Source organism: Drosophila rhopaloa, unplaced genomic scaffold, assembly GCF_018152115.1.
Source record: "Drosophila rhopaloa isolate 14029-0021.01 unplaced genomic scaffold, ASM1815211v1 contig_115, whole genome shotgun sequence".
In the NCBI taxonomy this organism is placed as follows: domain Eukaryota; kingdom Metazoa; phylum Arthropoda; class Insecta; order Diptera; family Drosophilidae; genus Drosophila; species Drosophila rhopaloa.
The window spans coordinates 5357256-5383912 of NW_025334990.1; the positions used below are offsets into that span (position 1 = coordinate 5357256).

General features: G+C 41.9%; 6 protein-coding genes across 19 annotated transcripts in view; 3 read left to right on the forward strand and 3 right to left on the reverse strand.

Annotated features, from left to right (window-relative positions):
* The first annotated feature begins 801 nt into the window (after window positions 1–801).
* On the forward strand, window positions 802–5058 carry LOC108053470 (protein phtf). 2 transcript variants are annotated; one of them, XM_017136138.1, is made up of 8 exons: window positions 802–1033; window positions 1617–1680; window positions 1741–1880; window positions 1937–2453; window positions 2506–3440; window positions 3504–3682; window positions 3747–4103; window positions 4163–5058. In XM_017136138.1, exons 2-8 carry the CDS (start codon window positions 1655–1657, stop codon window positions 4646–4648), a joined length of 2640 nt encoding a protein of 879 aa, XP_016991627.1. In that variant the 5' UTR covers window positions 802–1033; window positions 1617–1654; the 3' UTR covers window positions 4649–5058. The 2 variants fall into 2 exon arrangements, with proteins under 2 accessions (XP_016991627.1, XP_016991628.1); XM_017136139.1 differs by lacking the exon at window positions 802–1033 and adding an exon at window positions 1471–1551.
* Window positions 5059–5899: 841 nt separating this feature from the next.
* Window positions 5900–8345, forward strand: LOC108053471 (probable methylcrotonoyl-CoA carboxylase beta chain, mitochondrial). Its single transcript, XM_017136140.2, has 4 exons — window positions 5900–6124; window positions 6184–6437; window positions 6655–7535; window positions 7590–8345. The coding sequence occupies exons 1-4, from the start codon at window positions 5999–6001 to the stop codon at window positions 8063–8065; spliced, it is 1737 nt and encodes a 578-aa protein (XP_016991629.1). The 5' UTR covers window positions 5900–5998; the 3' UTR covers window positions 8066–8345.
* Window positions 8346–8697: 352 nt separating this feature from the next.
* LOC108053466 (microtubule-associated protein RP/EB family member 1) lies at window positions 8698–15871 on the forward strand. 9 transcript variants are annotated; one of them, XM_017136126.2, is made up of 8 exons: window positions 8698–8843; window positions 12306–12458; window positions 12521–12666; window positions 12921–13203; window positions 14436–14578; window positions 14633–14715; window positions 14784–14865; window positions 14926–15871. In XM_017136126.2, the coding sequence occupies exons 2-8, from the start codon at window positions 12338–12340 to the stop codon at window positions 14974–14976; spliced, it is 909 nt and encodes a 302-aa protein (XP_016991615.1). In that variant the 5' UTR covers window positions 8698–8843; window positions 12306–12337; the 3' UTR covers window positions 14977–15871. The 9 variants fall into 9 exon arrangements, with proteins under 9 accessions (XP_016991615.1, XP_016991618.1, XP_016991619.1 ...); XM_017136129.2 differs by having other exon boundaries at window positions 14439–14578; XM_017136130.2 differs by having other exon boundaries at window positions 8699–8843; window positions 14784–14856.
* A 257-nt stretch (window positions 15872–16128) lies between these two features.
* LOC108053469 (CDGSH iron-sulfur domain-containing protein 3, mitochondrial) lies at window positions 16129–16844 on the reverse strand. 2 transcript variants are annotated; one of them, XM_017136136.1, is made up of 4 exons: window positions 16737–16844; window positions 16534–16678; window positions 16367–16460; window positions 16129–16312 (listed from the first exon to the last, which is right to left on the reverse strand). In XM_017136136.1, the coding sequence occupies exons 1-4, from the start codon at window positions 16782–16784 to the stop codon at window positions 16189–16191; spliced, it is 411 nt and encodes a 136-aa protein (XP_016991625.1). In that variant the 5' UTR covers window positions 16785–16844; the 3' UTR covers window positions 16129–16188. The 2 variants fall into 2 exon arrangements, with proteins under 2 accessions (XP_016991625.1, XP_016991624.1); XM_017136135.1 differs by having other exon boundaries at window positions 16534–16681.
* Window positions 16845–18855: 2011 nt separating this feature from the next.
* LOC108053460 (aldo-keto reductase family 1 member B1) lies at window positions 18856–20277 on the reverse strand. The gene is given in 2 exon segments (XM_017136102.1): window positions 18856–19419; window positions 19421–20277. Coding segments are annotated over 2 exon segments (936 nt in total). The 5' UTR covers window positions 20060–20277; the 3' UTR covers window positions 18856–19122.
* A 1184-nt stretch (window positions 20278–21461) lies between these two features.
* LOC108044282 (rap guanine nucleotide exchange factor 4) overlaps window positions 21462–26657 on the reverse strand; it is a 44547-nt gene continuing 39351 nt past the window's right edge. For all 4 annotated transcript variants that reach the window (XM_017123241.2, XM_044456531.1, XM_044456530.1 and 1 more), the window contains 3 exons: window positions 26502–26635; window positions 24775–25124; window positions 21462–24721 (listed from right to left, as the gene is read on the reverse strand). In XM_017123241.2, coding sequence (XP_016978730.2) covers window positions 24594–24721; window positions 24775–25124; window positions 26502–26635 — 612 coding nt within the window. In that variant the 3' untranslated portion in view covers window positions 21462–24593. The remainder of the gene's footprint in view (window positions 24722–24774; window positions 25125–26501; window positions 26636–26657) is intronic.

The following is a 26657-nucleotide window of genomic DNA, read 5'->3' on the forward strand; positions in this document are numbered from 1 at the left end:
TCGATAAAGCAATGTAAAGCTAAGCACACAACCAAAGATTGCTGAATCCTGATTTGAATATCTGTTAAGCATATATTCAAATATGGTGGCTTTTGACTTAAAAGAAACAGAAACTGAATCAATTGAAAAAGAAAGAAGATTTGTAAGTCCAGCCTGCAGAGCTCACACCTTCTTCACTAGGCCACGACTAGTTTTGTAGAGCCTAGATAAAGGGAAATGTCACAGAAAGTGTAAAGCTATGCACAGCACCAAATATTGCTACATCCTGATCTCAGGATCAGTATCCTGATCCCTGGGAACATATCCTGATCACTGGATCCGTAACGCTAACTTTTCTAATGATTTCACATTTATTATTTATCAGTTTTCTTTATAATGATCTAATCTTTATCTTTATCTTTATTTTTTTGAAAATGTACTGATTTTAAATTACAGACGAATTCTCAAATAAATAAGAGGCAGGAAACTGTACAGATGGGGACAAATTCAAGGAAATGTTAAGAAAAATGGAGTGTTTTTAGAATAAGACCAGCCTAAACAATTATAGGTGAAATTAACGCTTGTGGCGCTATTTTAATAAAGTTGTTGAGGGTTGGATATTTTCCAAATGTTAAGAGGTAGCAGTTCCATCGGTATAAGATAAAAAACGTTTAAAATAGACAACACTAGCGCCATTTTTGTTTAAACAGCAGGTGCATCTATCGATAGACACTATTGGGCAGCTGACATCCATTGGATAGATAGATTGTACCCCAGCGTGATTTACGGAAATATGAGAACACTTTGTTTTTTCGTTAGGGACGGAACGGACGTTCGTTTGCTGCGCACCAAATCTTTTCGGCCCCCAATGCAAATGCAAAACGCTTTCGCGGCGTGTGTAGTGCATTCAAAATTACCAGTGACTCAAAGGGATCCGTAGTTTCCTGAGCAGTTCCTCCCAGGATTCGGATTGACCAGGTTCCAACGGACAGGGAAGAAATTCTCGTCTGGGCTGGGTGCAAGGAAATCAATCGTTGACGCCGTTCAAATAAAGGTAACCGCGCCATTCATGAATGAAAGCATCTTCTCCTACGGGCGTTTCCGTCTGTGGACAATTTTGCGGGTATATTGGTTCACCTTGAACCCAGTATTGTAGAAGGGGCCGCATACCAAACCCAATCCCCTCTGTTTGTGTGTATACCTGCGCCTCTTCCGCATGTGTTCATAAACATGAACGCCCACCTAGCCGTAAAACAGCTGTTCCTTCGTTTGCCGTCCGCTTTTCACGCCTTTCAAGGCGAGCGAATCGGAAAAGCGGAAAACGCAAAAAGCCCTTTATTAATGGGGCGCGTCTTATCGCGCACATTGGCGGGGGTTTATCAGAGGGCGGTGCAGTGGCAAGGCGAAGGTGAAAGTCATCAGCTGATATCGGCTTACCGCCTGCAAAACCCGTTATGCATAGCAGCTGTTCGACGCCAAGTAAGTGGGGCAAAATCCCCATTGCAGTACTTAAGAAGTCGCTTTACTGGGGTTTCACTCCCCGGTTTTATCCGGATACTATCGCAGACTGCTGTAAATTAGAAACGTTTCCGCCACAGTTGTGAAACCCAATTGAAGATTTCTTTGTTCGTTCGCAGGCTGACCGACACTAGAGGGCTTTTATGTGATTACTACTATGAAATTGGATGAAATTGTTGCATGGTAAGCAAACAAATACTCCATTATCCTCAGGATTATCTAATTCTCCGCTATTGTGCTTAGGTACCAGAAGAAAATCGGCACCTATGACAAGCAAGAATGGGAGAAGACAGTCGAACAGAGGATTTTGGATGGCTTCAATAATGTCAACTTGAAGAACACAAAGCTGAAGACGGAGCTGATCGATGTGGACTTGGTTCGCGGTGAGTTTTGCCCCAATTCGCCTTAATAATATTATTAACTAGACTTTATATTGCAGGCTCCACCTTTCCTAAAGCCAAGCCCAAGCAGTCACTGCTCACCGTAATACGTCTGGCTATTCTGCGCTATGTCCTGCTGCCGCTCTATGCCCAGTGGTGGGTCAAGCAGACCACGGCAAATGCCTTCGGGTTCATCCTGGTCCTCTACCTCACTCAGCTGTCCAATTGGGCAATCTACGTTTTGCACACCAGCCGCGTAGTGCCGTTGGTCTATGATAAGCCGCCAAATGGGACTCTTGTCCATCCAGAGACTGCGGGAGATGTCAATGTCCCCGATGCGGATGCGGATAAACAGACCGAGGAGGAGCATGTCGACCTGCTCAGCGCCCTGCTCATCCCGTGCGCCCTAAGCCTGCTGATCAGCCTTATCCACTCGCAGATCGTGGCCACCAACACTGCCACGGGTGCCTCAGGCGGAAGCAGCAAGAATAAGTTGCGGCGCATCTCCGCGAGCTGCTTGGGTGACAAGGCCACGACCCGGGAGCACCGAGTTCGGCGCCGCAAGAAGTTTGTGCGGTAAGTGAAACGAAAGCTTAAAGAAACTACTATTCAATTCCTACTCCTGCAGCATTCGCCAGATGGAAGCCGATTTGTCACAGGCCAGCAGCAACATTTCAATACCAACCAGACGCAGTGCAGCAAGTGGCATCGAAGTGCTACCCAGACCCGTCACGCCTACAAGCACCTGCGCCGTGGTGCCCGATCCCATCCTGCCGACCACGCCGCCCCCCGTCGTTATCAGGCGAAGCAGCAATGAGGAGATATTTCTTACCACCACTGCCATCAGCGCACTACCTACAACCCCGGCAACCACTGACGCACGCTACGATCTCAGTAGGCAGACGGGGGGAGCGGCCCTCGAAAGCCCCAAAAAGCGCAACGTCAACTGGCACACGCCCATTCAGATTTACGCCACTTACGAGCGAACCGAGCAGCCATCCTCTAGTCGGGCTAGCGGCGAAAATGAATTGGAAGTGGATGGAGAAGGGAGTGTGGGATCCCCCAGGACCGGCTATCAGTCGCGCCGCAACATCGGCGAGGACGATGGCTTTGAGAGTCTGAACGGAAAGAGCTCAAGCGGCGAGGACAACAACCACTCTCCTTTGCCAAATGCGGGGGCGGTTGCCGTGCCTCCAGTTCCTGCCCAGACCAATCAGTTGCGCCTGCGTCTGAACACGGCAAACAGCAACTCCAACACTGCTCCTCCGCCGGAAAAGAAAGCGCAATCGCGCGGCAATGAGTCTACAACTAGTTGCGCCGAGTCGGACGAGTGTGATGATGCGGACATCATATCCAGTCCTGCTTCGGCCTGCAACCAGGAGTGCACCACCTCTGCCACCGACTGGCTGGGGGTGACAACGAACAGCGAGGACTGCAGCTACACCTCTGATCTGGACCACTCCGGCGGCGGTTTGAAGCACACGGCCTGCAGCGATGAGGACCCTGCCGAGCTGGATATCACACCAACTACCATACTAAACCCACACAGCAGCCTGGACCGAAGTGAGTACAAGCGCTTTATATTTACTTGATGCGTAGTTTTCATAATTATATTTACTTTCCCAGTTAGCTGTACCATTTGGGATCAGCGCGACGCCAAAAAAGCGCAGCTTTCCGTGCTGGAAATAGCATCTTGCATAATTGAACGGGTGGACTCGATGGGCGAGGCCAACGACTACATCTACATAGGCGTGGTCTTCTCTTTCCTGCTCACTTTAATCCCCATCTTCTGTCGACTATGCGAGGTATGAACATTACAAAGCCGAAGTTGTGTCTTGAATTTAAATCGAATTTGTTAAACGCTTTAAGGTTACACTCGGGAGCGACGCGGAGAAGGCCAGTGAGATTAGCTACCTTTACATGCCGCAGCTCTTGTGGGAGAAGTCGTCGGCATCGTTTTTTACTCTGCTGGGCTTTGCCTTCGGCGATACTCAGTGGGAACGCACCGTCCTGGCTCTGGGCTTTGTGCAGCGCCTTTGCCTGACCCTCATCCTGTTTATCATATTCGCCGTTGCAGAACGCACCTTCAAGCAGCGCTTTCTTTACGCCAAACTCTTCTCCCATCTCACGTCGTCACGTCGGGCTCGCAAGTCAAACCTTCCTCACTTTCGCCTGAACAAGGTGCGCAACATCAAGACCTGGCTAAGCGTACGATCTTATCTGAAGGTGAGCATAACAAATGAATGCTTTTTTTTAACCAAATACTACATTGTGATCTCCCATAGAAACGCGGACCCCAGCGATCGGTGGACATCATCGTTTCCGCCGCCTTCATAGTGACCCTGCTGCTCTTGGCTTTCCTAAGCGTTGAGTGGCTGAAGGACTCTGTGCACCTTCACACGCATCTTACGCTGGAGGCCCTAATGTGGTCGATCACAATCGGGATTTTCTTGCTGCGCTTCATGACCCTGGGCCAAAAGATCCAGCACAAGTACCGCAGCGTGTCGGTGCTGATTACTGAACAAATCAACCTGTATCTGCAGATCGAGCAGAAGCCCAAGAAGAAAGATGAGCTGATGGTGTCAAACAGCGTGCTAAAGCTGGCCGCCGATCTGCTAAAGGAACTCGAAACGCCATTCAAGATCTCTGGCCTCAGTGCCAACCCATATCTATTCACAACCATCAAGGTTGTCATCCTGTCGGCCCTCTCGGGCGTGCTTAGCGAGGTTTTGGGCTTCAAGCTGAAGCTCCACAAAATTAAGATTAAGTGAATCATGCAAGGCCCAGATCCATCATATTTTTGTAGTACAACTTTTTCGAAACGCTTTAAGAGAAATCTACAACTACATCTAACTCTAAATTAGTTTAGTTAATAAATTTAAGCGAGCCAATGTTTATGCTTGTCAAGTGATTGTTTATCTCTGTTAACAAGCCCACTACTGACTACGTAAATCAATATAAATTAGTATTTACCACCTACCTTCTAGAGCGACCTGCACAATCACAAATCATGTTAATTCAAATTGTGTAATGATCGTATTTAAAGTTCATAGAACTTTTAGCATAAAAGCAATGCACCTTTCGTAGTTGGCTGATTATTCTGTTACACAGTCTCAATTTCAATTCCTAAAGCGGTCTCAGTAGAGTGTTGCAATTAATAAATGTTAGCAAACCATATCAATAATGTCGTTTCATGTCAATAGTTCACCAAATTGTCTAAATAGATAATCAAAAGGACTATAAAATTAAGTTTATATATTATTTGAAATTAATTTTGAAAATTTTGTCTATAAGTAATATGTTTGGTAACGTAATCCTTCAGAAGAAGAACTACCATATAAACTACCATAAGCCCATTACTAGAGTAAATTATTAACAGGTAGAAGAAAGCGTTTCTAATTTTATAAAGTGTAATACTTTGATCTAGATATGTCCGTCGGCATAAACCCTTATAGAGTTTGAAGTTAACACGCAAAATGAAGTATAATAACCTTCCTTTTTGATTTTAATTAAATTGGATTTTATCTATCTCCTTGGCTAATGTGGTGGTTGCATATGAGTTTAAGTGGATCACTTAAGATTTTCAACATTTGGTGATTAACGTACATACAGGGCTACTAGAGAATATTTTTTAACCGAATATTAACTAAGCAATAATATTAAATTATTATAATTCCATAATCGAATATGGCTGAAATTGAGTTGAAAAAGATAATGTTTTCATGTGCTTAAATGCATTTAAATAATATAATATTTTCATTTTATTAATAAAGCTGTTAGAATATTAAGAGTTTTATGGTAAAACTCTTGACCAGTTTTATTTATATTACATGTAAATCACTAATTTCGTGTGATTTTATAAAATATAATTATATAATTTTAATAAATTTAAACTATCATTATGAAACGAGCCATCCCAATAGGAACTATTCACTTTTTTCTTTCCGTGTAACTCAACTTCGGAATCATTTGTTAATCGATAATTGGCACTATCGCGATCGACCAGCTGTTGCTGTGTTTGTTATCGCTATCAGCTCCCTGTACAAAACTGACGTAACATTCTCCCCCACTCGCGTGGTAAAATCGGCTTGTAACTCTCGTTAAAACTCTCCCCCCCAAAAATGATCCGGCTTAATGGGCTGCTAAGAAGCTCCTCAAAGGTACTGTGCAGCCAGATGCGACTGCTCCACGTAGGCGAGGCCAATGTTCTGCCCACCGAGGTGGACAAGCTATCTGCCGAGTACAAGGTATGTGTACATGTAAACACTCGTCTATTTGCCGTACTGAAGTCTGATTTTTTGACCAGGAAAATGCCAGCGAGATGGGGAGATTGGTTGGGGAGCTACGTAGCTTTACCAGCCAGGTGCTCCAGGGCGGCGGGCAGAAGGCCATCGAGCGCCACACCTCACGGGGCAAACTCCTGGCCAGAGACCGCATCAACTTGCTTCTGGACAGGGGATCGCCCTTCCTGGAACTAAGTACCCTGGCCGGGCACGAATTGTACGGCGAGGAGGTGGTCAACTCCGGAGGAATCGTGACCGGGGTGGGACGAGTTTGTGGGTAGGTTCTGTTGCATGACAGTTTTAAGGGGAATTCCGTTCTCTTTTACAACTACAATTTGTAACTTTTGATATATTATTAACCACTCTCAATTGATTTTTAGTTTTCAAAACACAAAACAAAATACATAGTTATTAATATTCCTAAATGGATTCATTGATTTCACTACAACTACTATTTAAACAGATTTTATATATTATTGTTTTATGCATTTTAGAATGGAGTGCTTGGTAGTGGCCAACGACGCCACAGTAAAGGGCGGAAGCTACTATCCCATCACCGTGAAGAAGCACCTGCGCGCCCAGGAGATTGCACAAGAAAACCGTCTGCCCTGTATTTACCTCGTGGACTCGGGTGGCGCCAACCTACCGCGCCAGGCGGAAGTTTTCCCAGACAAACTGCACTTCGGACGCATCTTCTACAACCAGGCTAACATGTCGGCCCAAGGCATTCCCCAGATCGCTGTAGTCATGGGCAGCTGCACGGCCGGTGGAGCCTACGTGCCGGCCATGGCCGATGAGAGTATCATTGTGAAGAAGCAGGGCACTATTTTCCTAGCAGGTCCGCCACTGGTGAAGGCAGCCACTGGAGAGGAGGTGTCCGCAGAAGATCTGGGAGGAGCGGACCTGCACTGCAAGACCTCGGGAGTCACGGACCACTATGCCGTGGATGACGAACACGCTTTGTATCTGGCCCGACAGATTGTGAGCAACCTGAACCTGCCCGCCACGAACTCCTACAACGATCAGCTAATTCACTCCAGTCAAGCCAACTTCCAAGGTGCTAAACAGCCAGCTGTCATAGAGGAGCCGCGCTACGATCCCCGCGAGCTGTACGGTATCGTGGGCCCCAAACTCACCAAGAGCTTCGACGTTCGCGAGGTGATTGCCCGCATTGTAGATGGAAGTCGCTTCACGGAGTTCAAGAAGCTGTATGGCGAGACCTTGGTGTGCGGATTTGCGAAGCTTTATGGCAACACGGTGGGAATAGTCGGAAACAATGGAGTGCTCTTCTCGGAGAGCGCCCTCAAGGGAGCCCATTTTATTCAGTTGTGTGCACAGCGTAAGATACCTCTGGTCTTCCTGCAGAACATAACAGGTGAGGTGCTGATATACTTGGATAGGCTTCAATATTCTGACTCTTTCGATCTAGGTTTCATGGTGGGACGTGATGCTGAGGCAAATGGTATCGCCAAAAACGGAGCCAAGATGGTCACGGCCGTAGCCTGCGCCAATGTGCCCAAGTTCACGGTGATAATCGGTGGATCCTACGGTGCAGGCAACTACGGAATGTGTGGACGAGCCTATTCGCCGCGGTTCCTGTACATGTGGCCCAACTCCCGCATCTCCGTGATGGGGGGCGCACAGGCGGCCAATGTCATGGCTCAGATCACCCAGGACCAGCGCAAGCGAGCTGGTAAGGAGTTCAGCGAAGAAGATGCCCAGAAGTTGAAAGCACCCATTGTGGATATGTTCGAGGCGGAGGGTTCACCGTACTACAGTACGGCTCGCCTGTGGGACGACGGCATCATCGATCCGGCAAACACACGCCAAGTTCTGGGCCTCAGCCTGAAGGCAGCCCTTAACAATGCAGGCCAGGACACCAAGTTCGGAGTCTTCCGCATGTAAATCTGATTTGCTTGCACATGAAAGGAACTCTGGGAGCATTTACCGGCATTTAATGCCAACCTATATGTCGAAACTGTTGCATTTATTAGCGTTAAGTCAATTGTTAAATGTGTAATATACTACTGAGTGTCTATTTGTAAAAACAATGTCGAGGAATATGGCTTTCAAAATAGTAACCCATTTTTAGGATTTTAAAATGACAGCAAATATTTATAATATGAAAAGTCTTTATAACGAAACTATTGCATTTATTGGTATTAAAATATGGTTTTTGAGTAAATTCTTTTTTAAATAGTCTTTTTATAAAATAACGCAAAAGACATAAATTATGTGTACTTCCAAAATTGGATTTTTATAGCTTTAAAAAAAAATTGCAACTAGAACACTTTGGTAACAAGTTAATAATAAGCTAAGAAATTTGTAGCTCTTAAAAAGTTTTCTCTTACCAAAAATTAATGTTCTAATTAATTCATTTATAAAGATAGTTGTTAGTAGGTACCAAATTTTTACAGCTTTTGTACCTTTCGAGATTAGTTTTGAAAATAACAGTCAAAATGCAAAGAGGTTCTCCCGCGCACTATCGTCCATCTCTATCACCTATCGATAGCCCTCCATGCGGACCTGCGCTGGGCGGCCGATGCATCAGTGTACATTTTACATCCCTAGCGCTCGCTCGTTTGCAAGAAGACGGTTCGTCATAGAATTTGCATTTCTTTGTTTAAAGTCCAGAAATCATTTAAAACGCCCTCGGCCTGAAGGACTACGACTATCTGAGAAGGTGAGTTTAACAGAGGATCTGAGGATTTACCGGTAGACTGCGACACTGCGTCCGTATGAGTCAGTGCCCGTGTGTGTGTGTGTGTGCGGCTCCTCGACTTTTTCGCGAAAAAAGAAGAGAGCTGAAGAAATGGCAAAATCTAGAAGTAGCGTCAGCAGAAAAGAAAGTTCATCGGTATGTGGCGAAATAACTTAAAATAACTTTGCCGAAAACTTCAAGTGCACACTCGAACGAATAGCTGTACATTGCGGAGCATCCGTGCGCCTGTGTGCGTGCGTGTGCGTTGTATATTTAAATGTCGCCTGCTGCTGTTTCCTCCTCCAAAAATAAAATTCCCTATCCTGGTTGCGTGCGAGTGTGAGTGACTGTCATCTTGGCGGCGAGTGTGTTTGTGTATGTGCTTGCCACAGCCGCAAAAAAAAAGAGGCCGCAAAAATTCCGGTGCAGTGTGTAGTGGCTAAAGTGCCCAACCCCCGGTGGCATTAACGTCTGGAAAACGAGGAAAAGTGGGGAAACCATGTTTTCTGAGCTCTTTCCTGTTTCAGGTGTTGCTTTAAGCCTCCATTTCGATGACGTCACTCCTCTGCGGTTTATCTGTCAAACCCCCGCATTTCAGCGTGTGTGTGTCCGTCCAGCTACCAACAATTCTCGGACTTGTTTTGTTTTCTTTTAGTAACTCGACTACTTTTATTGGCTTAATTGAAATCAGCTACGCCGACGCAGCTTTCTGGCCTTTTTGTTGTTCCAACAGCTTGCCGGTTTCTTTTCGGTTTCCCCACTCAAAAATAAAAAAACACTCAAACGCTCTCAAGCGGATTTGGGCTCCATAATATTGGAATGTTTATTTTCTGCTAAAACAGCTTATTGTTGTTGACACACTTCCACCCTGATTCGGGTTAAATCATATTTGGAACTTTTAAAATATGGACAAAATATGAACGTCTTTTTAACGGTGCAGTGGGTTAGTTAAATGGGATGCCCCGTTTTGGGCACTAATCCCCTTTTTTCGCTGCTCTTTTCCGTTTTCCTGGTTCTGCTTAATTAGTTCGCGTTCAACTTCCGCTGCACGCGCCCACACTCGCACACATGCACACACTTACTTATCGACAGCCACAACAAGATATACTGAGAAAAAATATCAACGGGTTAATCATCCATTCGAAAGTTTCTTATTACAAAATGGAAAATGTCAATGACTTATCAACTTGGAATTTGCCAAACCTCTTTTGACATCACAAAAATAATGCTCATTTAAACCGTCTCTTAAAAGTTAGTTTTTGTATTTTTGATTATGTTTTAAATCAACTTGTAGTGGTCGAAATATTTTTATTATTTTGTTTCGAGTGACTACTGCTACAAGATTTACTATATATACCCATAAGATAAATTTTACATTAATTTGTAGCTATCGAACATTATTTTCTGTGTAGCAATGACCGATATCAACATCATATTTTTCCTTAAAGTCCTGAACAAGTTCCCTGAATCATCAAACTAATCATGTCTAGTCATTGTCAATGACAAACGCGCCAGTAATAAGTCACAAAATGAAAGCGATAAAAACTAAAATCAATAAAGTAATAACCAAACAAGTAAGAGCATAGAAATCGCTTGTTGGGCTACTTGTGTGAATTTACTAACAGACTTATAATGTCTTTCACATTAATGGAGATATTTCATTTGGCCAAAAATTACAACTTATTATATAAAAGTTTTTTCTGAATTTTCCTCTGTGTACGAATCCCTAGTCGCTGTATTTGGGGCATGGCTATTGTTGTGCCTTCTGCTGGCGGGGGGCACTTAAATCAATAAACTAGCAGCAAATCGCTCCGCATTTGAATTGGAGTTCCGCCCTTTCGGGTCAATGCACCCGGTACACTCGCACAGCCAAAAGGTGGCGAGGCAGAATTTTACGGAAACTTTGAAAGGCACACGGCCTAAGTGAGTCGGTGTATTTATAGGCTGGCTCCCAAATGCCGGCTAATTCTTTATCTCGCTGGCCCACGTTCGCATTGCCCATGCTCTATGTTCCTGCTGGCCAGGCTGACATTGATAATGCCAGTGACGCGGTCCATGAGTAATCTTCATCTTCGAGAAAGGAAAGACGATGGCAGCGAAGCGGAGCGTTGACGACGCATGGCGGCAGCGAACAGTCCAAGTTCATTGTTCGGCCGTTCCAGTATCCACGGAGTGTTTTCTTTCCACTTCTTAACCATTTCGTTTGATTGCCGTTTCTGCTCTCGTAAGTAGTCAAGATGGGTTTGAATAACCATTATCTTAGGAAGTTCTGGGTTTGAATAACCATTATCTCTAAAAGTTCTGGGTTTGAATAACCATTATCTGTGAAAGTTCAAAAGAGTATCCACAGCGTCAAATCCAGCCTATTTAGTGTATATTATTATATTACGCAAATTTGGATGAAACTACCCCAAAAACCTTTCTCTTGCAGCTATATGTCGGGTTGATTTTATAAAAATTAATGGGAAAATTGACAACTTCGTTGTTTCTCAACATAAAAGACGAGATATAGATATTTTTTTAAGATTACAAATAAAAATGGAATAGTCGAGTGTATTTGTTTTAAACAGGGCTGCCGAATTTAGCATTTATTTTTGTTCCCTTTTAAATATTTAAGTTTCTGTAAGTGGAATTATTTTTAGAGGACATTGAAATATATGTAAAGGCTGGATGTATCATGTTTTTTTTGGAATACAATACATTTTTTACATTTTACTTATTGAGTAGTAAATATTATGTGTAAATAAATATTATCTTTGGATGATTTTATTCACTACTTTCGTTTCGAATCATAGAAAAGATAGGAAAACAAAAGCAAAATGGCAGGCCTTGAAAATATTGCTTTCAGTTTATAACTGAACCTATCAACAGTTGCCTTTGAACTAAAACGAAACAATAGTAGAACAAAAGTAACTTTTACAGTTCTTTTAATTTTTGCAAATTCGATTTAAGCAAAAACAAGGATAGGTAGAGAGAAGTTTCAAAAGCATATTGAATTTATACAGCTGGTAAGTGCATTAAGCATGGTGAATACTTGGACAGTTTGTTATTCTCATTCCGGGAAGAAAGATAATTAGATTTTGGTTTGGAAAGGCCTTTCGTGTGGCTTTCCACTCCAGAGCCAAACAATCGAACTTCTCTGCGATAGGCCAACCCGCCAAACTACTTTCGAGGAACATATTTTGCAGATTCGTAGAGTGAGTGTGCAACGGTAACATGTCCAATAACAATCATTTGGCGTTCCCGGTTGCCGTTTGCTTTTGCTGATGATTATCGTGATCTTGATATTGAGCACGCACATGGGACACGCTTCAATGCACCTAGAGCCAAAACAATTATTAGCTAGCGCAATTAAAAGCCGTTCATGGCAGTAGCACACCCACACGGGACCGTATATTCAACCGCCCACAGAGCAGTAACCAGCCTTTTGCATCTTCATTTTAGAGCCGCTCAAGTAACCAGAGGACACCACCAACATGGCTGTTAACGTTTACTCCACAAATGTGACGTCAGAGAATCTCTCGCGCCACGACATGCTGGCCTGGGTCAACGATTGCCTCCAGTCGCAGTTCTCAAAAATCGAGGAGCTCTGCACAGGTAAGTGGGCTTGATTCGTCTTAGAAGTGCTTATTGGGATCGACCTACGCTTTTACTTCTAGGTGCCGCATACTGCCAGTTCATGGACATGCTGTTCCCCAATTCAGTGCCCGTTAAGCGTGTCAAATTTCGTACAAATCTGGAGCACGAGTACATACAGAACTTCAAGATATTGCAGGCGGGCTTCAAAAAGATGTCTGTGGATAAGGTAATGCTTGCTCGCTTCAAATATTTTCCTTTCTTTAGACATTTTTTATTTGATTAAACACACACAAACCCAACCAATCCCGAGAATGTACAGTGGTCAAGGGCACGGTACAGTGGAAGCGCTTAAAGCGAATATTTTCCGCTCTGAGCAGCTGTCTACTGTACCAATCAACTTTTGTATGTTGTAACTAACTACGATTTCCGTTACAAATCAACAAACCAACAACACAACTACGCAAACAACAACGACCATAGATCATACCAGTTGATAAACTGATTAAGGGACGCTTTCAAGATAACTTCGAGTTCCTCCAGTGGTTTAAGAAGTTCTTCGACGCCAATTACGACGGCCGCGAGTACGATCCGGTGGCCCAGCGGACCGGGGTCAAGCTGGGCAATGGCAACGGACACGGCAGCAACGGAGGCAGTGGCGTGGGCAGTAGTAACAACGATCTTCACCTGATGCACCGACGACCAATGCAGGCGCCAGCCGGAAGCAGCCGCATGGCACCACGGGTCATCGCTCAGACTGCTACGGGTATGGACTGGGATCTCTCGAGGCCACGAACTCCGGTGTTGGGACCGCGCCATTTGCTTGCCATTTCATTTTGAGTTGCGAAGCAAAGAAACGTGAAGCACGCAGCGGGGCCATGCAGAACTGGGATGGCACACCACACCACTTCACACAAAGCTACACCCACCGCATTGGTCTTGAGCAGCAGGAGCACCAACAACAACCCAACAAGCACACATATTCAGTCGCATCCCAGCACAAAGTACACAAATCGGAGGATCTATTGTCCCACATCCAAACCCACTAACCTCTCTTCATCCTCGTGCACAGTGATGGGAAGCACCTTGTATTCGTTTCGTGTGTTCTTTGTAAACGGTTCCCTCGACCTTTTAGTTGTTATAGATTTTTAGTAAACAAATATTTCTTACTCTTGGGAATATATTCAGTTAAAAGTATTATAAGTACATATTAAGGGAAGATGTAGGAATTAACTTAAAACTATAAAAATTAACACGTTATTTTTCAAGACCCCTTCTCATCACTATTTTAAACATTGCAAAACGATGCTTTGGCTTGCCAAAGGATTTCCTGTTGTCCCAAATTCATGCTGTGTATTTGTTGATCCCTATTTTGTTCCCAATGCGTTTGGTTTCACCACACACTGTCTCACCTGTCTGCATATTTCTCACCCATTTTACTTTTAGATTATACCCATTGACAAATTGATCAAAGGTCGCTTCCAAGATAATTTCGAGTTTTTGCAATGGTTCAAAAAGTTCTTCGATGCCAATTACGATGGCAGGGATTACGATGCCAGCGCGGTGCGCGAGGGAGCCCCAATGGGCTTCGGCTCGGGAGCGGGGAAATCCCTGCCCGGCACGGCGGCCAGCGGCGTGGCCAGCAGCTATCGACGTGCCCCAACCGCAACGACGCGCCCGGCGACGACGTCTGCAGTGAAGCCCAGTATGTTGTTTTGGTTTGGTTCCCTATTTGTATCCCCCTATCGCTATCTATCTATCCTTTCATTATCATAACGCACAGTCCACATGATCAGACAATTGTACATATTGCATGCCATGGTAGCCAAGTAGATGGCTACTCGTATTTAAGAATTCTAATGTGCATCCCGCAAGTGAACACAAACACAAAATACGAAATGCTAAGCTGTCTGTGCTTCACGTTTGTTGAATTCTTGAGCTTCTATATCCGCGGCCTGGTCGTTCGCCTACTAACCTTGCCCTGTTTCACCCATTCAGCAGTCTCCAAGGTGCTGCCACGCACGAACAACGCTGCCCCAGCGAGCAGAATAACTGCCGGAGCCAACAGCACGGGCACGGTCAAGAAGAACGACGCTGGCAACTCAGTCAACAATCAGCAGATCGAAGAAATGTCCAACCAGGTGGGTGATGAACAAGAACATAATCAAGAAACAGCTAATAACGTTAAGGATCAGGTCATGGACATGCGCATAAACCTGGAGGGATTAGAGAAGGAACGAGACTTTTACTTCTCCAAGTTGCGGGACATTGAAATTCTGTAAGTTTGTGACTTAGCGATTCCTTAATTTCTGGACACCGCGCTAACTGGTCTCTCATTTTCTATAGTTGCCAAGAGGCTGATGATGGCGAGGCGCATCCGCTCATTCAGAAGATATTGGACATCCTATATGCGACTGAGGTAGGACATGTCCGTACACTTTTTCGTCCGGCCCTCCAATCGCTTAGACTATATATTTAACATTTTCAGGATGGTTTTGCGCCGCCAGACGATGCACCACCAGAGGACGAGGAGTATTAATTTAAAAAGAGAAAAGCAAAAAACAACCCACGAAATTCATTTGCTGCATACATATTCAAAACATAAGTCAAGAGAAAGATGAAGGGGACATAAATAAAAATTTATTAATTAGACGGGAACCAAGGAGACGTTAAGCAAACGAGAAGACTTACGAATGCGTATAGTGTTTAATTCCCAAAGCCGAGGTTGACAACAGGAGCGAAACGTTATTCTTCGAACATTTCTTTAATTCAAATATGCCGCTGCTCAAAATGATTGAGTGCGGTGCTTATTTTTATATTATGCAGATCTTTCGATTCAAAATTATGATCGCAAATGTTATCCTGCGTCCTGCTGTTGCTGATGAGAGTGAACATCATCACTAACCATTTCATATTTAAATTGTTTGTATATTAGCGGAATAAACGAAACTTAAATCTCACACTATCTAATGGAAAGCCAGATGTCACTTCAAAAATCTTTGTTAAATAGACAAAGATCTAATTAAGAAATTCTTTTAAAAATCGCCGTTTATTAATTTACTATGATTTAGGCCGGATTAGTTCGTCTCTGTATCATATGCTTTACGCAACAAAAACAAATTTAATACATTTTTATTTTTTTTGTAAAAGTTTAATTTTTTTATTTACTGACTTTAATTGTTTTGAGTGTTGTATGTAGTGGATAAATGAGCCGAATTTGTATAATCTAAAAAAATGTTTAACAATGAGATGGCATTCATCATTTATTCGTACTTTCAATTTCTATTTTTAAATACTTGGCTTCATAACAAAATGATTATATAAAATAAGTGATTTTGCTCTCGATTTTTTTAAGTTCTATATTTATGTGTAAAAACAGGTAGAGCTCGTTAAAAAAGTTTGAATAAAAAGCGAACATCTTTCTATTTTCTAAACACATTTTTGTTTTTTGGCTTTCTAATTTCGCTTTAACTGGAAGAGTGCACCTGGCCGGAAACTTAAGTGAAAAAACACCGATCCCACCCTCTTCATTTACTATTCTCTGATCATTGTAAATAATTTGTTAAAGCTTGTAACACTATAACTATATACACATAATAGTCAACATGTGCTTTCATCAGACGCAAATAAAATGTATTTATATGTGCCCGCACATTAACGTTCTATAATCTAGAATAAAAACATGTGTTGCTTGATTCAAAATTAATGCATTTCTCATTTTCATCCACGAGTACATCAACGAAAGCTTAAACTATTTCACGGCTGTTTGGATGTGAGGTTGCTTATGGGTGCCGTCGCAGAAGGGTCTATGGGTGGTCTGTTTGCAGTTGCACAGCCAGTAATCTCCTGATTTTTCCACCTTGAAGCGGATGGGCCTGGAAGATGTGAAATATTTTGAATAGGTTGTCATTCATAGTCCTATCACTTGCCTTTGCTTAATCTTGAGAAACTCGTTTTTGTGCATGCCATCGCAAAGGGGCTGAGACTTTGACTTGCCGCACAGGCACCAGCTGTAGGTTTTATCTGTGGGGGTCGCGAGTTGTGGTTATGTAAACACCGTTAAAGACACTTTCCTTTTGGGATGAGTGAAACGTACCTTTATCCAGGTGTATCTTGAAGGGTCGCTTGTCGAAGATTGCTCCGTTCTCCTTTTGCAGAACGGCCGTTTGCTTGTCCTCGAGCAGATTCTTGGGTATTGTTTTGACCACTGCCCCCGATTCTGCGTTGGAGCTGTAGCAGGCCTGTTGGGGAAACACCTGACATTTAGTGGGTGATTGTTTTTAGCTATTGGATGCTTACCTTCAGCATCCAAGACGCCCGCAGGTTCCGTCTCAATATTATTGACATGTTGCGGCTGTTTTATTTATTTTCTTTATTTCTTCTGGTTGCCCTATCGAAAGTATCGATTAGGGATGTCGGAAATATATCAAAATATCAATATATCGATATTTTTCCTCTTAAAAATAATATTATCATCGCGATATTTTTTGGGCAAAAAAAGGCGATATTGATATTTTTTGAGAGGATATTTCCGATATTTTATGTTTGGTCACTCTTAAAGCCGAGTACTCAAATCGACAAATGAGTATGCAAGCGTAAAGCCTTGTACTCAGATCGACAAACGAGTACGCTAGCGCAAAAACTTTAATCTTTCCAGTGTGACCAGCATATCGAGAGTTCTTCAGAATTAAGCGTGCTACGGTCGTACTGTCAATCAGCTGAGTTTGTTGACAAGCAGTTGAAATTCAAATATCGTATTTGAGGGAAAGAGCCTTTAAATGATATTATCAACTACCTTGGCAAAACAATTCTGCCGCTGTACAAAGAAATTAAAAAACAATACAATTTAAATTGAACATATGTTTGTTTTAATTTACTGATAATTATTTGCTGATTTAAAGTTCATAGCTGCACTTTTTTTGTGTTTTTTCGTAAATTTTTGATCTAAGAATTATTTGGCTCTGAGAAGAGGCACCCCAGATAGTATTAATGTTGTTTTGTCCTCACATTTAAACTCCTGCAATCGACTTTTGCGGGTTTTCTGTTTTTTCCCTCCATTGTTTAAAATTTTCAGTGAGAAGCGCACGCCAAAAGATTAAATTTTTTATTCTTTTCGCTACGGCTCACCCAAAGTTAATTTCTGCAGACTGGCAACGCTGTGCAATTTTCTGGTATTTTTTTCGTCGATCTGAGTACCGCCGTGAAAAAAAGGTCCGACGGAAAGTGAACGCCAGTTGTTTGCCTCTCGCTCTCTCTCATGACTGGCGTACGGGTTTCGTCGATCTGAATACTAGGCTTTAAGCCAGAAGTGCTCTCAGTGGAAGAACTGAATATTTTTTTTCGCAATTTTTGCAATATTCTCCAACCTTTTAAAAAAGCTACTGATAATGTGAGCGGAGATTCTTAAGTGACAGTCAGCTTAGTGATTCCTATGATTTCTATGATTAATACAAAATTAAAAAAGCTTATATGGTTACCGCTGAGGGCTATCAAACAAAGGATACCATTCTAAAAATATCAGAAAAGCGATTGAGTGGTTTGCTGGAGAGTTGCTTGAGAGTGTATAATATTTGTTTTTTTAAGATCAATGATTTCTATTCACTTTTTAAATAAAAAATAGTCTATTGTGTCTCTAATTGATCTTATTTGCAGTTCATGGTTGATTATACGTATTCTTAGGCCTATAAAAGACCCAACAGGAAGCCTTTATTAAAATTTAGCTGAACATTAAAAAATATCAAAAATACTCGATATATCGATATTTTCTTACGATATTTTTTAATATCATCGAGTGATATTTTTTAAACAGGAAATATTATCAATACGATATTTTTTCAAAATCCAACAACCCTAGTATCGATAAGCATATACTGCCTTCATTGACGGTTTTGTCTGGTCACACTTCTTTGTTTTAAAAGTTTTTTCGTGCACTTTTTGAAGGCTTCTTTTTAAATGATTAATATTTTCAATTGACTTAAATTTTCTAATAAAATTTATATTATATTATATTTATTCTGGAAAAAGGGAAAACTTAAACAGCTTCAGCAAGTGCTGCCAGACCGCCACAATTTAAAGTGCTGTATAACGCTTTAACAGAATGTTATCGAAACTTATTTTTATCGATGCTTTATCAGCCGTTATCGCTAGCCAAGGCCGTCGCTCTAAAATTTGATTCTACAAATTCAGAATCAGTTGCGCTGATAAGCAGAGATATGATTCGGATGCGCCTAGGAAAAGCCTCCCCGAGTTCGCAGCTATTTTTGCTACTATCACAGACATTCATCTGAATGAAAGCTCGTTATATACCCTATACCGACTTGGAATTCTAGCTGGCAGACACACACGCCAGATATTCCAGATAACACCATTTATCAAAAACGTCCCCGTTAGACAAACTGATTAGCCCGACAGCCAGAGATTTTCTACGTAATATACTTTATTTTACAATACAAATACTACACATGCGGGGGTGCCTTAGAAATAGTTCCCAATTAAATCTCAACCGATCCCAGAAACCTCTTTAACTTTGAGTAAACGATTTAACATTAACCTAACAGTAGGTTTTCAAACAATTATTTCAAATAAATTCCAGAACTCTTAAAAAACACAGTAACAGCGGTTGGATTCCAAATTAATAGCCCCGAAAATCTCCAGAGATTTCTAAAAACACCCTTCCAGATGGAGTCTAGAATTCGGCGTGAAACGGATAGTACTTGTGGCCGGCCATTCCCGAGAAGGGCACTGTGCGCTGCCCCGTGTGGTACTGCTCCATGCTGGCGACGTCCTCCGGACTCAGCTCGAAGTCAAAGACACGGAAGTTCTCCTCGATGCGAGCCTTGTTCGAGGACTTGGGCAGTGGCACCACGCCCAACTGGACCAGGTACCGCAGGCAGATCTGGGCCGTGGTCCTGCCGTACTTCTTGGCCAGCTGCTGGGCGTGCTCGTCGTAGAGGAATGGCGGCCACTGGCGGGCGGGCTGGGGGGCGTGCCAGCGGGCAGTAGGCGCAGATGACTAGGCCGTGACGCTTCGCGTGCTCCCGGAGCTGGCTCTGCTGGAAGCCGGGATGGCACTCCACCTGGTTAACCACCGGCCGGATGCGGCAGTTGGCCAGCACCCGCTCCGTCTGCGCCGCATTGAAGTTGGACAGCCCGATGCTGCGCACCAGGCCCAGATCCACCAGCTTTTCCATCTCCCGCCAGGTGTCTAGGTAGTCCACATCCGTTAGTTCCAGGGTGCCGTGCACATTGCTGTCGTTGTGGAACTTCTGGCCCACGGGCATGTGCATCAGGTAGAGGTCCACGTACTCCAGGGCCAGGTTGCTCAGGCTCAGGCGGCAGGCGCGCTCCACCAGCGCGGTGTCGTGGTGAATTCCGCCCAGCTTGGTGGTCACGAACACCTGCTCGCGGGTCACCACTCCCTCGGCGATCTTCTCGGCGATCGCCTGACCCACCTCCGCCTCGTTCTCGTAAACGAAGGCGGTGTCCAGGTGCCGGTAGCCCACGTCGAGGGCGTGTCGCGTCGAGTGGTACGCGTCCGACTCGAAGGACTTCCAGGTGCCCAGGCCCAAGATCGGCATCTTGCGCCCGTTGTTCAGCTGGATGGTGGGAGCCAGATTGGTCATCGTGTCGCTGGCGCTGATAATTAACGCTGTGCAAATTGGACGCTTCTGAGGCGGAGTGATTATGTTTGTGATGTGGCTACGGAACAGCAATCTCAATCTGTTCCAGCACGTCGAAGGTTTCGCGGGCAACTGTTGGCCCGCTCAGCCGGTTTCGTTGATTTTGTCACGGCGTTTCGGTGGAGCAGCTGCTGTGTCATCCGGTGACGTCATGGACAACGCGCGGTTATTCCCAACCACCAAAAGCTTTTTGATCTGAGCTTTTGGCGCTCACTTTTTAGCAGGTAATCGTTGTTCAACAAATATAAATCGATATATAAATGCTATTTTAAAGTTATAAAGCGCAGAAGTGCATTTCTTTGCTCATTTGCTTAATTTTATATGTTCTACTCATCCAACACATCAATCAAACTTTAGAACAAGCAAAAGGGATTTTTTAAATCCGACAAAACAACCATTATTCATGATCGGAACCATTAACTGATCAACAAAACCGCTCAATCATTCAAGTAACAATTTTATAAAAGCTCATGATTCATAGTGTTAACAGTTGGAGAAAACTTGGCCTCATTTTGTAAAACCATGGTATATGAGATCAAAATATAAATAAGCCAAACAATTGTTCGTGTTAATATTGCTTATCGTGTATTCTTAAGTCCAGATTGGCAAATTAGTAAAAAACTCTATACTGTACAAAAAGGATAATATATAAAAATTTCGATTATCTTACTTTTTATACCCTTGCAAAGGGTATTATAATTATGGTCAAAAGTGTGCAACGCAGTGAAGGAGACATCTCCGACCCTATAAAGTATATTTATTCTTGATCAGGATCGCGTCCTGAGTTGATATAAGCATGTCCGTCTGTCCGTCTGTCCGTCCGTCCGTCTGTCTGTTTCTACGCGAACTAGTCTCTCAGTTTTAAAGCTATCGAATTGAAACTTTGCACACACCCTTATTTCCTTTGCACGCAGTATATAAGTCGGAACGGACGGGATCGGCCGACTATATCCTATAGCTGCCATATAACTGATTGATCGGAAATGTTATAACTTTGGTGTTTTTAAAGTTAGGAAGTTGGGATTTTTATGAGTGTTAAGAATGTATCAAATGAATAATTTTGGAAAATATAATTTACAGAATATTCTGCAAGGGTATTTCAACTTCGGCTCCGCCCGAAGTTAGCTTTGCTTTCTTGTTGTTAGATAAAGTGGTCTATGAAGTATACTAATTAATTTGATTCATTGTGCAAAAAATGATAATACAATGGTGTAAAAACCCAATCGATCAATGATATTATTGTCTTGTTTGATTCACAGTTATTCTCAGCATTAAAAAATGCGATAGTTTGTTTTAAAACAGATATCTCTCCCCATAAACACGAATAAAAAACAAGTAGGGATTTGCTAACACATAAATCTTTATTTGAATATTAGTTGAGTTCAAAATGTTAGACATTCAAAGATACATGCTGGTTTACACTTAGTTTCAACATTTAAGGTTTGCCATTAAAATATTTACTCTGCTTTGCATAAATCTCACTTCGCTCATCGCAATATGGGTATACACGTAATTAGTATATGTAATCTGGTAGTACGGTTAAAAGATCTCTGGTTCTGCTACACAATATGCACGTCTATTCCATACTCGATGGATTTAATTACTTCTAAGTGGTTTGTTGGTGTTGTCTTCTTACTGTGAGCTCTTGGGAGCCTCCTTCATCCAGTATTACGAACTATTTATTCTATTTTGCTATATGGTAGGTAAGTAAACCTCAAGATTGTTTTGCGTTAGACATGTAAACACTGATTTGAACATTTAGTGGTTAGTACTAGTTACGGCTCGAACATTTACTGACTGATTATGAATGATTGGCATTAGCTATATTTTGGTAACGGAGGTATATACGTATAGCATGAATATATCTGTTTGTGTGCATCCGTGAGTTACCCAATGATGTTGAATTTATGCAAAGTGCTTAGGTAATATTGGAAAAATTAAAAGTTCATAGAGTTATGTTTTGAGATTGTCAAATCGAATCACAAGTAAAATTTGAAATTTTCCCTTTTTAGAGTACTTGCATATTAAATATTTTGGTATATGTATATAGTATTTATATCTGTATTATTGAAAGTCCACAACAATAGCAAGAATTGCTGTGTATTGTTGGCATTAACATAGCAGTACTCAAAAATATAGAAACATTCTTGGTTTTGACACATAAGGGTTTCCTCTTTTCGGAAACGATTACTTAATAATAGGTTCTACGAACTATATGCTATATTTATGGATCCGTTAGATAAATATTTAATACATTATATACTCTTCTCGTCCCATTAATGCTATAAGAGTTGTTTTATTTTTATCGAAAATTTCCTCAAAGGATTGTTAGGTTGAGTCGGGTTTATAACGCCTACACAATTCTATGCGGATGATTGTGATAGATTCTACCCGTTTCCGAAGCACGTGGTGTAGATAAAGTAATTAAAGGCTTTCCAACTCTACTTACAAACTGTTCCATACTAAAATTGGTGTTGCGTTGCTTGTAAATCAATATTACATTTTTACATCTCATTAACTATAAACTAAACAGTATTGTATCGTTTGAATCGGTTCGCTATATCTATAAAAGTTGTATTGAAAATTCGTTTGCTCTTGCTTGTATTACTTTGTTTGAGGGAGAAACCACTGGATACTTAATGTCTTGGATTACAGTTAAATATATATTGTTTGTTCGATTGGTGTACGTAAAGGAAAAAATGTTATTAAACACGACAATTATATTCTACGCATCATGGTCAAAGTTTTGGTTACATCTAGGAATGGAGTTTGTTTATGAGATAAATCGTTGTTTGAGAGACCTTTACTTGGGAGAGGAGTTGGGTTAGAATGGTAACTACAAATACAGGATTATCTACTACGATTTCATACTAGAAAATTCGTTTTACCCATAGGGTCGGCATAAGGCATTTCTTCCATTTTACGCCAGACCCCACAGGTCAAACGGCTTTCAGTAGAGGTTGACTCTTGAAAAAGAAAAACTCTTTAGTCGGTTATCCGACTTTAGGATACTCGGTACACATATTTTGTATTAAAAAGGCTTTCATTTATTTTTCTACATTAGTTTTTTATGTAAAATATTTGAATCATTCTAAGTAGGTGATTCCAAAAAAAAAGTAGTATTCTACATTGCGCTGACCGTGACAAAGAAAAAACTTGACTGGCTTGTGAATTTCTGTGATATAAAATCGAGATGCATAAACTTTGATTGTTGTCCATACAGAGGGTGTAGCCCTTATTCTATGAGTACCGAATATATTGATAACAACAAATATATACAGCTGTGTTCAAAATAGGAGTAATGTTGTCAATGGAAAACATTTAAAAATTGAGATGTTTTTTTATGAATCGTTTACAGATCTTTTTTTTAATCTCATTAATGAGAAAACCGAGTGTTCTTTTTGGAACACTCTCTAGATTACCAAAAATATAGGAAAAAAAGAGCACGCCCACACCTTTTTATATATTTCTCATTATGCATTAAGTGCTCTTCCCATTCAATTAAGTTGTATTTGAAGTATTTCGATTGAAATTTTTTAATTGTACATACTACCCATGTTTTGAACACAGTCATAATCAGTGCATAATCCATGTAAATGGTTTTACACGTCTATATGTACAAAACTACAACTAATAAGGTCCCTCTCCAGTGTTTAATGTTTTATATGCACTTACGTATGCATATTTAATAGCTTACTTAACATAAAAAGGACTACATTTTCTACAAAATAAAACAAACAATGGTTGTGTAAATAAATATTAATAAATGGTTTCGTATTTTATTTGCGAGTTGCTGTACTTAGGAGCGTAAAGAATTACCAAATGAAAGAAAAACTCGAAACTAATAATAGAATAACTTATCCGCTACATAGCTTACATGTTAATAACTAGCTTCAACTAGACTGTTAAATAGTTGGATTTAGTTTAGGGTTTTTAAAAAAATAGATTCCATGCTCTTGCATACGTTATACAATTTTACAAATTATTTTACTAGCTTGCGTAGGATTTATATAGTAAAGTTTTGTAGGAAATTATGCAGTTTAGTGCTGTTTGTTTTGATGTTGCCTCCTCTAAATGTTTAGTATCACACACGTCCAAGTTTTGTTTTTATTCGTTTCGGTTTCCGCCGGGATTTCCGAATTCTAAATTTGTTTTCCATCATTCGTTTTGTACTAAAGCAAAAAGTTTCTCGTTTGCATTGAAATGCGTTTTTGGGTTTCAGTTCATTAGAAGATTGAGATAGTTCATAGTCGGGGTCATAGATACACTGTAGCTTAAGCTAATGCGAATGCGGATGTGGATGAAAGTTTGTCCGGGTTGTGATGGTTGTGATGGCCGTGCTCCAAATTGCCGTTCCCGATAACAACCCGGCTAAGCTCATAACTGTGCAGCTAATTGCGGTTTGATTAACACACACACTCGGGGTTAGACACATACTACGCGCTACAAGCTAATCGGATAACAGGGCCTTTCGGGCTTAGAGCTTCCTGGTGGGCTCCACCTTCTGGGACATGGCGGTGAGCACCCGCTGGTTGTCGATGACGCGGAAGCTGCTGATGTACGACCTCACCTCCCCCTCGCTCTTCGGCGATGGCGGCTCCAGTCCTGCGGCAAATCGAACTTTAATGAGCACTTTACTTTTCGGATGGCGGACTTACCCAGACTCCGGGAGCGACAGAAGCGGATGGTGCGCATCGTCTGGGCCATCATGTGCATCTTCTCGAAGTTCACCAGGCCGTCCAGGCTGGTCTTGTTGCCCTCGTGGGCGAAGGTCATGTCCTTCAGCAGCAGCGGCATGAACGGGATCAGCGGCGGCTGCAGCTTGCCCACGAACACGCGGTACGCCCTGTGGTTGCGACTGGGGTCGATCAGCGCCTCGAACTCCTGGAAGATCTTCCTGAACTTCGACGGGATCTTCTCCCAGGTTTGCTGCAGCCGGGACACCGCCATGTTGGACAGCCCCATCACGACAGCGAAGAAGGCGTTCAGATTCTGGTACTCCTTGCAGCTGGAATTAATGAATGAAGCCGATTAATATTGTGTCTTTATCGGTAAAAGGCTTTCCACTAGATCTATTATGATTTTTATTTGATTACTTTTGAACTTGAATCCAAAATCTTTAAATTCATAAGTTTTACTAAATAACATAAGTTGTATTTCAGGTATACAACATATATTGTAACAGGACAATAGGTAGTGAGTATATAATTTTTAGGACCCAATGCATCCAAAAAATCCTATAAGTCATATTCTGTTTTTCAAAATGATGTTACGGAATATATAGCATTTTATCAAGTATGGAGGATTTAGTTATAATTCTTTCTGGCATTAAGAAAAAGCAATTATAATATTGGCAGATTGATTTTTCTATTGATGCAATCAAAAACAAGAAAGGAAAGCTAACTTCGGGCGGAGCCGAAGTTGATATACCCTTGCAGAATACTCTGTAAATTATATTCTCCAAAAATTATTGATATGATGCATTCTTAATACTCATAAAAAATCGCAACTTCCTAACTTTAAAAACACCAAAGTTATAGCATTTCCAATCGTTCAGTTATATGGCAGCTATAAGATATAGTCGGCCGATCCTTATGAACTTTGGTAGGTCGGATTGATTGGCCAAAAATAAAACCCATAGAAAATCCCAACTTCCTAACTTAACAAACACCAAAGTTATGGCATTTCCGATTAATCAGTTATATGGCGGCTATAGGATATAGTCGGCCGATCCTTATGAAATTTGGTAGGTCGGATTGATTGGCCAAATATAAAACCGATAGAAAATCCCAACTTCCTAACTTTACAAACACCAAAGTTATGGCATTTCCGATCAATCAGTTATATGGCAGCTATAAGATATAGTCGGCCGATCCTTATGAAATTTGGTAGGTCGGATTGATTGGCCAAATATAAAACCCATAGAAAATTCCAACTTCCTAACTTTACAAACACCAAAGTTATGGCATTTCCGATCAATCAGTTATATGGCAGCTATAGGATATAGTCGGCCGATCCCGGCCGTTCCGACATATATACTGCGTGCAAAGGAAAGAAGGCTGTGTGCAAAGTTTCAACTCGATAGCTTTAAAACTGAGAGACTAGTTTGCGTAGAAACAGACAGACGGACAGACGGACAGACGGACAGACGGACATGGCTATATCAACTCAGGAGGTGATCCTGATCAAGAATATATATACTTTATAGGGTCGGAGATGTCTCCTTCACTGCGTTGCACACTTTTGACCAAAATTATAATACCCTCTGCAAGGGTATAATAATAAAGAGAAAAGGCCCTTTTACATATTTTGGAAATAATCAATGTACTCATTTATTTAATGAGTCCAGTATATCCTATTCAAAAGACATATTTGCATAACTTACTAGGCGGCCAGCTTGATGAACTTCCGGACCAGACCTACGCGTTTACTCAGACTTGGCGTGGATACCAGTTCGGTGACAATCCAGTACTGAACCTCGTTGAAGCGGCGCAGGAAGACATCCAAGTTGGCCGTGATCTGTGGGTGAAATGGAGAAATT